This window comes from Python bivittatus, unplaced genomic scaffold (assembly GCF_059951505.1).
Source record: "Python bivittatus isolate LINGU-HERP-01145 unplaced genomic scaffold, Pbiv_v1 ctg000020_np1212, whole genome shotgun sequence".
NCBI lineage: Eukaryota > Metazoa > Chordata > Lepidosauria > Squamata > Pythonidae > Python > Python bivittatus.
Genome location: NW_028277030.1, coordinates 90299857 through 90314725, shown reverse-complemented (window position 1 = coordinate 90314725; position 14869 = coordinate 90299857). Strand labels below are relative to the sequence as shown.

The window sequence follows — 14869 nt, the reverse complement described above, 5'->3', positions numbered from 1 at the left end:
AAAGCTTAGCTAGAAAAAAGTCAGATTTTTAAAAAATCTAATAATTATATATCTCCTGCCATGTAATGGATCTTCAAGTAGTGTACAGAATTAAAAATACACTGAAATCCAATTATATACAATACAGGTACACCTCGCTTAATGACTGCCCTGTTTAGCGACTGTTCAAAGCTACAACAGCACTGAAAAAGTAACTTTACAATCTTTCCTCACATTTATGACTATCGCAGTGTCTCTGTGGTCACATGATCAACATTCGGGCACTTAACAACTGGCAGGAATTTGCAACCATTGGAGCACCCCACTGTCACATGATCGCCATTTGCGCACTTTACAACCTGCTTCCAACAAGCAATCAATGGAGAAACCAGTAATAAAATCACAAGTCACGGTCATGTGATGCCTTGCTTAGTGATCACATCGCTTAGTGACAGAGTTGCCAGTCCCAATTGTGGTCACTAAGCAAGGACTACCCATAATAAAAATATACATAAACCACAATAATGAAACACAGTATAGCCATGACTAAAATTAACTGGTATGTCATCACAGGCTCTCAGATCGTTAGGCCAATAAGAAAGTTTGGGGGCATCAACAATGCAGCACTTGCAGGTACCTGGTTACCTCTAACACCATTATATGGCAGTTGTAGGGCCTCAAAAAAACTAACACAAAAATTAAATGCTGTCAGACCTTTGATGTAGAACAGGTCAAGATATAGACACTACAAGGATTTAGGAATGCTACTTTACTGATGTAGTGTATATTCTTCCAGGCTTTAGGCTGGGTGGTTGGAACCTCTGCTGGGTGTATGATACCTGATTTTGTAGAGAGTCAGGGAAGTGATCTTGACAGAAATATGCAAGAACTGGTATCTAAGCAAAGAGGAGTGAAACATACATCATGGGAAACAAGATAATATTCAGAAGGGGCTCAGGCAAATTTATTTATTCATTTATTTAGGTTTATTATGGCCACCCACTCCAGAAGACTCTGGGTGGCTTACAATATCCAGTTGCACAATTAAAACAGTTAAAGGCATAAAACAAAACATGGCAGCCCAGACTAAAAACAACCATAACAATAAAACCATGATGGGCTTCACAGACCCACTACTCCCAGGCCTGTCTCTCTGATTCACTGGGGTTAAGAAGGAGGGGATATACAGCAAAATCAGAGTTGCAAGATTCTGTTATTACAGAATAAATAAAGTATAGTTCTAGTCTTCCTTACAGCTGATTTTCTGGCCTGATTTACCTAGTGGGGTTGACAGTTTTATGTGTTGACCAGGTTCTCCATCTGTTTACTGTCTTGTGTCGATCATTATTTTTATACTGTATTGTATTATAAGCTGCCCAGAGTCACTCTGGAGTTAGGTGGTGCCTAAATTGAATAAATAAATAAAAATTGAATAAATAAAAATTAACAGAATCTTGAAATCCTATCCTTGTTTCTCTCTGTCCTATCTTATAGTAAAAATCAAGGCAGGATTATTTTGAATTTCTTTTTCATACTTCCTTCAGTCTCTGCACTCTTTATTTACTTCTCCAAGCCTCCCCACCTCCCCATGGCTTGCTTCTTCCTCCCTTTCCCCCACTTAATGGATCTCTTGTACCCTCTCCAAGATCAGCTCTGAATTCTTCTGCAAATGGCTAAATACTCAAAGCTGTTTTAGGAAGGTTTGTGAAATTTTAGATATGAGGTGAGAACATTAAACTCTTTTGATATTTCTGGTAAGAATGTTGAAAGAGTCTTCTCTTGATGGTATCAAATTAAGATTTACAGAATACGGTTCAATTAGGAGTGCAATCACCAGGTTCAACTAGTCCAGCCAGTCACCAGAAGTCAAGAGTGACTCAAAACCACACGGACATGCACACACACAAAAAAATCAGTTCTTTATAAGGCAGTGACCAGCTGCACCACAACTTAACTTTGCTCCTGCATTTTGCCTTAGCTGTAGCTTCCACACCACAAATAACAGCCATACCAAAGAGATCACAATAAAACCACAAGTTACCAGGTTATCAACATATTGGTTACGGCTATATCCTCTCCATGAAGATATTCTTGGTGTCAGAATCCTCGCAAGATTTTATAATAGATTATTAGATGGCTAGTTTAAAAAGAAAAAAAATGGTTTTTTACATGCTGCAGTTCTGCCATTGTAAAAGTGGGGGGGAGTAGGGATGAGAAGCCGTTAAAAAGCAGATGGCTCCTTATCACAAGCTCTGGCATGCTCAAGGTCATACCAGCAAGAGAATCAGAGGACCAAGAATTAAGGGCGATGTAGTGGGGGGAAAGTAAGAAAAACAGCTTTTGGCGCGCTTTTGATCAGCCTTAGCAATGCTTTGGATCTGTACACTTATTCTCAATAAATGAACTTTCTTTTGAATCAATATTGGTTGCAAGGAAAGTTGCTGGATTTGGGATCAACAGGTGGCAGCTCGTTACATTTTGTTAAGACTCCAAGTGTAGACTTCCACCAGGGAGATTGCCCTGCGGGGAGTCCAAAGCCTCATGTTGACCGGGACCAACCGAGCAGCGGGATGGCTGACGATGTAATTGAGGAAGAAGAAAAGAGACCGGTCCCCCCTCCATTGGAAGTGAAGGTGATAACCCAGGAGGAGCCGGTGCAATCATCGCGCCAAGCCCGAGCGGGGGCGAAGGCAACGGCGACAAGGGGACGAGGCCCTTCGATGAAAGATCGCATGGGGAAATTGGAAGGACAGATGGGGTCCCTATCCGATGATGTGCGAGCGCTTAAAGTAGCGGTGGATCAACTGCTTGGAGGGGGATTTACACCCCCCACGCGAGAATCAGCAGCCACACCGGGAGGTACGGAGGCGGCAGAGCAGTCAGCCGAAGGTGAGACCTCCAGCGAGGAGGAGGAGGATCTCACACCTAGCAGAACCAAGAAGAGCCCGATGCAGCAGCAGGGCATCTCCATGAAATTCGGGGGAGATGCTGAGCAGCTGGCTTGCTTTATCACCCAGGTGCAGATCTACATGGAAGGCTATGGAGGTCTGTTCCGCAGCGAGGAAGAGAAGGTCTCCTATGTGTCCAGTTTTTTTGAAGGTACAGCTGCAGAATGGGTGGTTGGCCTGCACAGGGCGAAGGACCGGGCTTTAAGGAGATGAGGATTTCATGGCGGCTCTCTGCGCACACTTTGAAGACCCGTGCGTGGCGCTTAAAGCACGCCGTGACCTGGAAAGGCTGAAGCAGGGGTCCAAGTCAGTATCAGAGTACGCCTACGAATTTCGGGGGTTGGCTCAAAGGCTGCCTCACATGCCTGAAGAGCTCCTGATCGAGTTTTTCCAGAGAGGCTTGCAACCCGAGTTGTTGCAGCGCGTGGTGTGCCAGGGTTTCCCCAAAACCTTTAATGGATGGATCGCTATGGTCGGCGAGGTGGAGGAGCAATGGCGCACCATAGAAGCAAGAACCTGACTTCCACCCTTACCCGGCACAAAGAAGGCGGCGCCCAAGGCGAAGACCAGCGTGCCAGGAAGTAGCAGGAGGCAGCGCGTCTGTTTCAACTGTGGGGAGCCGGGGCACTTTGCCGCTGCGTGCCCTAAAGCAAAGACGGGGCAAGGAGGCAAGAAGACGAAGCGGAAGGGGCCGAACTCTTCGAAGCCCGGCAAGGAGGAGTCAGCGGCGGTAGGCAGCGAGACGGGAGCTAGAGCGGCAACACGCGGCGGCGGCGGCAAAACCTGGAAATTGTTAGCTCCGCTCTCTCTCCGACAGGCGGCTGCTCTTCCGGAGAAAGAAAGCAGCTCACGAGAGGACTCGGAGAGTGAAGAGATGGAGGTGAGTCCCATTAAAATTTGGGTGGAACTAAGGGTGGTGAGGACGAAGCGAAGGGCAGAGATGCGGGCACTGATAGACTCTGGCTGCTCCCGAAATCTGATTAATCCCGCCCTAGCCCAGGGTTTGGGACTGCACTTAAAGAGACTCAAAACCCCTGTGATTTTTACCCAGCTGGATGGATCCCCAGTGGGGGGAGGGCCGGTGGAGTATCGTACTGAAGAGCTCGAGCTAACCATGGGGGACCATAAAGAGACTATTAAATTCCTAGTGACTCCCATGGCAGGCAACCCAGTGCTTCTGGGCATGAACTGGTTAAAAAGGAAGAACCCAGAAGTGAACTGGGAGGAAAAGATCTTGCGTTTCCCAAAGGGGGGGTGCAAGTTGAAGGAGTTACCGAAACGTTGTCAGATGAAGAGACGGGCGCTGTGAGTAGGGAAAAGGCAGGGGAGGCTGCAACTCAGATTCCCAAGCAATACCTCGACCTGCAGGAGGTGTTTAGCGAAAGGGAGTCAGATCAGCTACCCCCCCCCCCCATCGTGCCTGTGACTGTGCCATAGAGATTGAGCCGGGGGCTAAATTTCCAAGGAAGAAAATGTATCCAATGACACCCAAAGAGTTGGAAGCCTTGCGGGAGTTCATTGATAAGAATCTAAAGAGGGGCTTTATTGTACCTACACATTCTCAAATTGCTGCACCGGTGTTATTTAGGGAAAAGGAGGATGGTTCCCTACGTTTGTGCACAGATTATAGAGGGCTAAATGGCATTTCTGCTGACAACCGGTACCCACTCCCTTTGATGAAAGATCTGTTGGCCCATTTATCCAAAGAGAAAATTTTCACAAAACTGGATTTAAGGGAGGCGTACTTCAGGGTGCGAATTCGGGAAGGAGATCAATGGAAATCTGCCTTTAACATGCCCCTGGGGTGTTTCTGTTATGAAATAATGCCGTTCGGATTAAAAGGAGTGGCGGGGGTGTTTATGCAACTTATAAATGAGGTGTTACAAGAGCATTTATACCAGGGGGTGTTGGTTTATTTGGACGATATCCTGATTTACACTGAGACCATGGAGCAACATGTACAATTGGTCAGGAAGGTACTAAAAAAGCTACTGGAGGCTCAATTGTATGCCAAGCTCTCCAAATGTGAATTTCATAAACAGCAAATTGACTATTTGGGGTATAGAATTTCGCATCAGGGAATTGAAATGGACCCGGTCAAGGTGAGGGACGTCACAGGTTGGGAGGCTCCCAAAACCAGGCGTCAGCTTCAAAGTTTCCTGGGCTTTGCTAACTTCTATCAGCAATTCATACCCAACTTTGCCCAAGTAGCACTCCCACTCATCGATTTGTTGAAAACCAAGGGCAAGGACAAAGCGAAGGCATCAAAGCCTGGAGCCCCCCTGGCCTGGACTAAGGAGTGCCAGGAAGCTTTTCAAAGTTTAAAGCGTCTGTTTACAGCTGAACCGATCTTAAAGCACCCTGATCCAGAACAGCCATTTGTCATACGGGCAGACACTTCGGATGTGGCAGTGGGAGCTGTGTTGTTACAGAAGGGGGCGGGGGGGAGCTGTTTCCATGTGCATACATATCCCGGAAATTTTCAGAAACTGAGAGATGCTGGTTGGTGTGGGAAAAGGAAGCGTTCGCAGTGCGCTGGGCGTTAGTTTGCTGGAGGCACTTGTTAGAGGGATCACCCCATCCCTTTGAAATTTGGACTGATCACAAGAATTTAGAAGCTTTGACTGCACCGAGGAAGCTGTTACCCAAGCAAATGAGATGGGCACAATATTTCCATCGATTTAACTTCTCCCTGAAGTACATTCCTGGGGGAAAAAATTTTCTGGCAGACGCCCTGTCTCGATTGCCTCAACACAACAGCAAGCGAGAGGAAGTAGTCGCTCCTGTAATTCCATGTACCCAAACAGCCCTAAGGGTGGTCACTAGAGCTCAGAAAAAGAGGGGTGAAGAACAACCAGAAGGAGAGTTGTTGAAAAAATTAAATGCCCAGATTGCTCAGGATGATTGGTTTAAAAGCAACAGCCAATTACTAGTGAACAAACAAGGGGCATGGTGGTGGCAAGATAAGCTGTATGTCCCTGCAGACGCTAGAAAGTGGGTCTTGCAAAGAAGTCACAACAGCAGAACAGCTGGGCACTTTGGTTTTGTGAAGACATTACATCTACTCAGGCGACAATTTTGGTGGCCGACAATGAGAAAAGATGTACGGGAATATGTAGTTACATGCCCCACGTGTGCAATGGCGAAAAAAAGAGGGGGCAAACCAATGGGGCTTCTACAGACAGTAGCAAATCCAGGGGCTCCTTGGAAGCAAGTTTCCATGGACTTTATTGTAGACCTGCCTGAAAGCAACAAAAAGACAGTTATTTGGGTAGTTACAGACCTTTTTTCCAAACAAGCACATTTTGTGGCATGCCAATCCCTTCCATCAGCACCCAAACTGGCCAAGTGATTTATACAACACGTCTACCGAGCTCATGGTGTCCCAGAACGAATAATTTCGGATCGCGGGGTCCAGTTTACTGCCAGGTTCTGGAGGGCGTTCCTAAAACTACTGGGGGCATCGCAAGGCTTGAATTCAGGGTACCACCCCCAGACGGCGGGATCATGTGAACGTCTGAACTCAGTGTTAGAACAATATTTGAGATGTTTCATTAACTACCAACAAGACAATTGGGATGAGCTGTTACCGTTTGCTGAAGTAGCTTATAATAATGCAGGGCACCAAAGCACTGGCCTCACCCCTTTTAAAATAGCTACAGGACAGGACTTTGTACCAATCCCAGAACTACCTAACCAATCCACTCAAGTCACTTCAGTTGATGAATGGGTCCAACAAATGACACAAGTGTGGCCTCAGATTGCTGCATCGTTAAAGGAGGCCAAAGCAACGTACAAGAAATTTGCAGATGCTAAGAGAACCCCAGAAAAAGAATGGAAAGTAGGAGATAAGGTTCTTTTATCTACCAAGCATCTTAAATCATTACAACCTTCCAGAAAGCTCGCTCCAAAGTTTGTGGGGCCTTTTATTATAGATAAAGTAATTAATCCAGTTGCCCTACAATTACAGATGCCTGCTACCTTTAAAAGAATCCATCCAGTGTTCCACTGCGACCTGCTTAAACCCTATAAAGAGTCATCTCAATGGCATCCCTCCCCAGCACCGCCTAAACCGATGATGGTTGAAGGAGAACAACATTTTGAAGTTAAAGAGATACTGGACAGTAGAAAGCATGGGGGGGGGGTTTCAATTTTTAATTCAGTGGAAACATTTTCCCAAATCAATGGCTGAATGGGTTGATAAGAAACATGTAAAGGCTCCACATTTAGTTAAAATTTTTTATGATGTTTATCCTACAAAGCCTTAACAATTAGAAGGGTTATTGTATTATGTTTTTCTTTGCTTTTTCTTTTTTAGAGTGAAGAAGAGGAATCATCTGACTGACATCCTCTTTTGTGAAGGGGCAATATGTCAGAATCCTCGCAAGATTTTATAATAGATTATTAGATGGCTAGTTTAAAAAGAAAAAAAAAATGGTTTTTTACATGCTGCGGTTCTGCCATTGTAAAAGGGGGGGGGGGAAGTAGGGATGAGAAGCCGTTAAAAAGCAGATGGCTCCTTATCACAAGCTCTGGCATGGTCATACCAGCAAGAGAATCAGAGGACCAAGAATTAAGGGCGATGTAGTGGGGGGAAAGTAAGAAAAACAGCTTTTGGCGCGCTTTTGATCAGTCTTAGCAATGCTTTGGATCTGTACACTTATTCTCAATAAATGAACTTTCTTTTGAATCAATATTGGTTGCAAGGAAAGTTGCTGGATTTGGGATCAACAGGTGGCAGCTCGTTACACTTGGCACTGTAGCCACTTTGCCACTCATGACTCTAATCCCTGTCACAAAGCTATGTATAGATAATACTAGTAAATTGAGTCTTTCATTAATTTCAATTGCTTTCTTTTAGTAATTTAGTAATTTAGTAAGATGCCATTTTAGATACGTTCAAGAAATCAGCCTCAGAGTATCTCTTACCATTTTAAAATTGCAGACAACTGTTTTACATCACAGATAAACAAAAAAATCAGTTGCCTCGCCATCTCTGTGGTAGGGATCCTAAGTTTGCATCTAAGTGTGTGTAAGTATGCGTGTATATAAAGTTATGCAAGGCTACTGTAACTGCCACAAGAGCAGGCTTGTTGTCAGTACAGACCTCATGTTGCTGGTTGCATCCAATGGTTACAGTTCACTCTCCCTCACAGCCCGCTATTCTCCCAGCGTCTGATACGGTTGGTGAAGCAGAATCAATAATACCTAAAACAGCATTAGAACAAGACAGCTTGACATACCTTGGAATTAGAAGTGGATTCCAAGAAGCAGAGCCTGTTGCCAAATCCTTCTGCAGCAAGACACAGTTTCTGTTGTTCCTTATGAACAGTAGCAGTACACTGCAGAACCACTTCATCATCCTATTAAAGGACAAAAAGAGAGAGAGAGAGAGAGCGACAAGATTAGGTCTTTTAGATTACAGATCTTCGGGATGAATTTCCAAATATAGCTGAAGTCAAAATTAATTCTAGGACAGTTATTTATTTATTGCACTGACATAATCCATCACTGAATGAGAAGAAATAAGCACAGCACGACATTCACACACCATGTCCACAATTAAACCAAAGAAGACTTTTCTAAATGGAAATATTTTGATATCCTTATTGATTTATTTACAGTATGCCATTTTAAAAACGTATCTTTCTAAATGATTTCAAAAGAGCATGTAACTGAGGTTTTCCTTTACCACTTTACATTCATGTTTTTGCTATATTTGTATGTCAACCTTATTTCAAGAATTTAAGGTAACGTTTTAATCTCAAATGCAACCATAACATTAATTGCAGCAATTAAGGTGGTTGCTAAGCTAAACATGGCTGTCCAAAGATGATCCCATGAATTTCATGAGTCAACACTGACTGAAAGGCACAAAAAAAAGAAGAAGAAAAAACCCACACACAGCCTGATTTAGGGCTGTCCAGCACTAAAGGAGACATACACTAAAAATGGCACCTTGTCTTTTTAGCACCATCCAACAACAAAGACAGAAGCCTGCTTTAGACACCATGAATGTTTTCACTGCATAATTTATTCTAGGTAAGCTGCCAAGAGACTTTTGGATTGCAGCGTGATAGAAAAATATTTTTATACACATGCACTGTCCCTTTATCCCTCATATTACCTTATAAAAAGAAAATATACCCAAGATGCAAATGAACATCTGTTATCGTTGCATTACAGTTTCAAAAATTGTAAAAAGATGCAATTGTGGTTTATTACTAAAACAAATACAACACAGACTCAGTGAACAGCTTAGGTTAACTGAGTAAATGTGCTTAAACATGTGTTATAACTAAACCAAAAAGATTTTTGGAGCTCCCTCCCAACTAAATAAAATGAAGCCTGTTTTAAAACAGAATGCATGAGCAGCTTTTGAGGCACAGTTCACCGTACTAAGCTCATTAGCAAAACAAGTTGTTGTCAAACTCTACATTAGCTTTCTGGACAAGAAATCCCTTTTGACACCTAATCTCGATATCCTGCCTTTCCTTTAGGAAGACAGTGAACCAAGGGTGTCTGCAGAGTGTGATCAAAAAAGTCACCAAGATGGTAGCCATGACACTGCATTCAAAGCTCTACCTCTTTTTTATGTGTATCCCATAAAAACAGGAGTTTCGATCATATTGTTGTGGCCACCATCTTGACAGTCTTGACCAAACCCCTGCAGTAAAGGGCTATCTGCAGGAAATGCATAAGAATACCAACCTAAGCCTGCTTTGCCTTGAGATAAGAAACCAGGCAACAGACTGAGAGAATTGTAAAAGGAACATGAGGGATAAGATTTTTCCATACAGTTTTCTAAAATAATGCTCCCTGCATTCCTCATTTCAGGTTCTTCTGAAATCATATTACAGTGGAACCTCGAGTTATGAATTTAATCCATTCCGTGACTCTGGTTGCAACTCGAATTGGTCGCAACACGAGGCAAATTTTCCCATAAGGTTCAACATAATTACCGTTAATCTGTTCCGGCGTCCACGGACCACGCATCAAGGGCGGAAAAATGGCCGCGGACCACGTGGCAGGGTGGAAAAATGGCCATGGACCACGTGTCAGGGGCGGAAAAATGGCCGCAGACGTGTCAGGGGCGAAAAATCGCCATGGAACACGTGGCAGGGTGGGCAAACGGCCGTGGACCACGTGGAACGGGCGGAAAAATAGCCGTGGACCACGTGGAACGGGCGGAAAAATGGCCGCAGACCACGTGGAACGGGCGTAAAATGGCCACGGACCACGTGGAACGGGCAGAAAAATGGCCGCGGACCACGTGGAACAGGCGGAAAATGGCCGTGGATCTGGTTCGTAAGTCGAGGCGAGTTCGCAAGTCGAGGTAAATTTTTGGGGCTGGAGCTGGTCGTATCTCGAAAAATTTGTAAGTAGGGGTGTTCGTAACTAGAGGTACCACTGTATTGCTTTTATTCTTTGTTCCATTCACTCTTTTTGAGGCTCCTTGTTTAGTTTTCTTCACCCACTCCCATTAAAATTGCTTTGCATATTGTCTGTCAGTTTCTCTTCCACATCCTATTTCCAAACATCCTCTTTGTATTCATTCAATTAGAAGATTAATTTGTCTTCTAATATTTTCTCATATGATGTTTTTCTTCCTTGCAGTCTCTCCACTTTTACTCTAGCTTCTTCACTTCTTTCCTTTTCTTCCATATTCATTTTTTTCAACTCTTGATACTACCAAATAATACTGACTCATATTCAGAACCAATCATCATCCTTGTATCATTCACTAGTATTCTCAGTCTTTCGTAATAAACACTCAAATCAATTATGTTTTAGAATTATATCTATTTCTTTGCTATCCATATAGATGAGTAGACATCTACTTAAACCAGGTATCTGAAACAAATGGTCCTTTTTCTAAACAAATATTCTTTAAATAGCCCCATTCTCATTATCTCTTGGGTCATCAAAACCCTCATTTTTTCTGTATTCTCTTATCTCATTCCTACCTATTCATTCATGTCACCTAACAGAACAATTTTCCACCACATTGCTGAAAGATAACAACTCTGCTCAAAAGTAAGTCCTACTGATTTCAATGGAGGATTGCAAAGTTAAGATACTTTTATTACTTTTTGTAGATTCTGGCATCCTCAACAAGTCCAGTAATGGTATCAGACATTGACTCAGAACTTGCACAACTTCTTTGAATTTCAAAGAGAGAGTTTACAATTTTATATTGCTGATACTAGTATTGGGATAGGAGAAATAAGAAAAGAATGGAAGGCTGCTACTATTAAAATAACTATAATATAATAAAATGTTTTATTGTCAAAATGTGATGATGATGATGATTTAATTTAATTATTTTTTCAACTATACTATTGGATGTTGTCCAGGGTCAGTTTTGTTTAAGGCTGTGAAATAAGGTTTTCACACAACAGGTGTTGACTACCAAAATGCTGACCTCTAATGTAGTCTTCTTGGAATCTCCAACTGAAAACACCACTCAATTCCTATAGTATTTTTATCTGACATAGCTGTAATCTTAGCCAACTAAGCATCAGGACAAAAGTTGCTCTATTCAGTCCAAATTCTATGCCTCTGCCGCAATTTTGTCCTCCATATTTCTCTCAATCAAATGTCACGTCATTCTATTCCTTTTCCTTGCATCTATGTGTATCAGAGTTTTATTCTTTTCTGCTTTCAAGTTTTCAAGTACAATATACAAATGTTCTCTTATCTGCATACATATCCTACATTTTTGATTCCCATTCTCTCAGCTTTTCAAAAAAAGAATTAAGATACAGCTGGTTAATATGAATGCTTAAATTAGAACTAGAGTTTATACTATTGTTTTACTATTTAAAATAGCTTTTAATTTATCTAATTGTTGTACACTGCCTAACTAATATTTGTAGAATATCACCATACTGTTGATTGTATGTTGCCCAGAGTCATGTTCAGTAAGATGGGTGGTCATATAAATGTGTTAAATAAATAAATATAAATCCCTAAATAAATATCAGGCTAATACAATATACTTCCAGATTACATTTGAAAATAGTAACATAAACAGACTTCCGGTGAGGCTGGAGAACTGACACCCACACTTTGCAGGGACACTGCAGCCGAAAGGCAGCTGGATGCGGGACCCAGACTGCCCATATTTCTCTCTGGATAAAAGAGAGATCTTGAGATTACCCTCATGCATTCCAGACAGCTGTTCTTTTTTTGGCAGCAGCAGAAACTTGTTTTTGCAGTTGCTTGCGATCAGCTGAGAGTCATGGGTTTCATCATGCTCTGAGCTGTTAATGTAGCCTTTTTAAGGACTTAAAGTTCATCCAAACATCATCTTTTTAGTCACCTTGGAAGTGGGTTTTTTTTCCTGTTTTAGTAAAAAGCTACAAAAGCTGTTTTATTAAAAAGCTTCAAACCTGCACATTCGCTGGGTGAATTCTCTTCAATCCATTTAAAAAGAAAGAAAATTATGTGTTTCCAGCTTTGTAAGATTTTTATTTTTTGTAATATATAACAAAAGGGGAATTATAGTGTTGTTTTTTGGAAAGCTTTTGAATGCTAAGGATTTGGATGAAATTGATTTAAAGAAAGACTTGGAAGTTAATTAAAGTTCTCATGTGGGAAAGAACTTTATGTTTACATTTTGACCTGATAACAAAGCCTTGAAGGTTAATCATTAGACAGCACCAGATGGCCACCTTAAAGGAAACATTTTATGAATTGGCTCCAGAAATCCTAGGGATATTTAACCCCAGTATAGAATAACTGTATAACTGTAACAGTATAACTTCCAGTATAGAAGCAAAAGTTCCTACTGAAGAGAATCAAGTTCCTTGGGAAATAACTGAAATGGATTTTAAGGTAGACTTAAAAATTATAACCTATAAGAAAGAGATGGAAATATTGGATTTACAAATGGAATTGGATGATCGTTTGAAAATTTAAAAAAATATACAAATAATATACCAAAAGAGGGATGTTACCCATTCAAATTGGAATATAAGAGACTTATAGGAATGGCTACATTAAAAATACATATGAACTTTCATAAAGATGACAAGGGTTTCAAGAGAAGAGACAAGAATAACAGGAGAAAACATAGAAGAGAATATGTGTAGCTCAGGGTTGAACCATGGAGTCCTCGGGGTTCTCTGAGCTTGGTTGTTTTCTTGCAAATGTTTCGTTACCCAGCTAGGTAACATCTTCAGTGCTAGAATGGAATGGCGTTTGCTCTCTGTTTATATACAGTGGCATGCCCTGCCAGTGTTGGTGGGGGTATGGGTTTGGTTTTGTTTTTTCCTCTGGTAGTTCCTTGATCAGGGTATTGTTTACTGCTTGATTGTATGTCTGGTGGTAATTTTGGTGTTAATCTGGGTGATGATTGCTGGTAATATGTTCTGGTCTTTTGTTTTCCTTTTTATTTTCTCTTTTGAATAGTGTGTAGATGTTGTTTATGTGCCTGTTGTTAGCTGCCTTGGCTGAATACCAAGCTTCCAGGCATTCCCTTGCATTCTTGGATTTAGCTTGATCTAAGATGCTGACAGTTTCCCAGTTGAAACTATGGTTGAGTCTGTCCATGTGTTGTGAGAGTAAGGAGTTTTCATCGTGTCTTGTGGCTGCTAGTTGTGTTCATGGATGCACTCTGCTAGCCTTCTGTCTGTCCTACATAGTGGTTGTTACAGTCCTTACACTGTATGTTGTAGATAACTTCTGTTTTTTCTTTTCGGGCTACTGGGTCTTTGTTTGCTTAAGATGTTTTGGATGGCTTTAGTTGGTTTGTGTGCTACGGAGATGCCATGTGGTCGTGGTTAGTCTGTTGGTAGTTTCTGAGACATTTCTGGTGTATGGCAGTGTTATCCTTTTCATAGCTTACAAGCTATGAAACAGCCTCTCGGTGAGTTAGTCTTCCTTCTGAATTACAGAAAGTAAAACAAAGAGGAAATAATATTTTTAACAGACTTTAAAACAACAACAAAGAGCTTAAGATTTTGACTAAGAAAGTTATAAATGGATAAAGGGGACTATATAAATTTGAAAAATTAAAATTTTGGCAAAATGCTTTTGGCATTATTTGGAATTAATTAAATAAACAAACCAGACCTTCCTAGGTATGTTGATTGTTTGACATCAAAGGGAAAAGATAATTGGTGGAATTTACAAAACAAGGAGATAAGTGTAACATGAGATGGACTATGTCATTAAAACTACAGAAAAACAGATTAGACTAAAGCCTTAAGAGTATAGAAAAGGTGAAAAAGGGGGAGGAAGGAGAAGCCTGCCTTTTACTTTCATCTTTGTAATTGGATTATAAATAAAAGAATGATGACCACCAGAAGAGCTGCAAAGCATGGTTAGGGAAGAAGAGGATTGTTAGAGTAATTGAAGGAAAAGGGAATTACTGCAGAAATATTAGAAAAACTGTTTGAAGAGATGGGAAAGCAGGTATCTGAATCTGTCAAATCTGTTAACAGTGAGTTGGTTGCTTTTGAAATGAGAATGGAAGACAGACTTGTAAAGATGAAAGAGGATATGAAAGAAGTTACCAAAAAAATGGAAGAATCTATAGGGCAATTTATAGAAGTTAAACAAATTAATGACAAGGTGGAAATTTTACAAAGTAAAACAGAAATAGAGAGATGGAAAAGGACTTAGTCTGATGTTACTGAAATTGAGAGAAAAGAATTCTGCTTGAGACTTAGAAAAGAGGATCCTGGAGAAGACACCAGAGGAATGGTTGTCTAATCTTTAACAAACTTTCTGGAATGGGATTAAGATGATATGGAGGTAGAAATTGACAAAGTCTATAGAATCAATACATAATTTGCAAAATTAAGAAATGTACCAGGGGATATTCTTGTGCACTTTGTCAGAAAGAAGACCAGAAATCAAGTTTTGCAGCAGCATTTTACTACCAGACTGAAGTTCAGTAATGCAAATGTGATTGTACTTAAAGAAATCCCAAT

The 14869-nt window shown here is 41.3% G+C and overlaps 1 protein-coding gene across 1 annotated transcript in view; it reads right to left on the bottom strand.

Annotated features, from left to right (window-relative positions):
• RYR2 (ryanodine receptor 2) overlaps positions 1–14869 on the bottom strand; it is a 332798-nt gene that overhangs the window by 244399 nt on the left and 73530 nt on the right. Inside the window, exon 2 of the mRNA XM_088143916.1 lies at positions 8171–8290. Within this exon, the coding sequence (XP_088000042.1) occupies positions 8171–8290 (120 nt within the window). The remainder of the gene's footprint in view (positions 1–8170; positions 8291–14869) is intronic.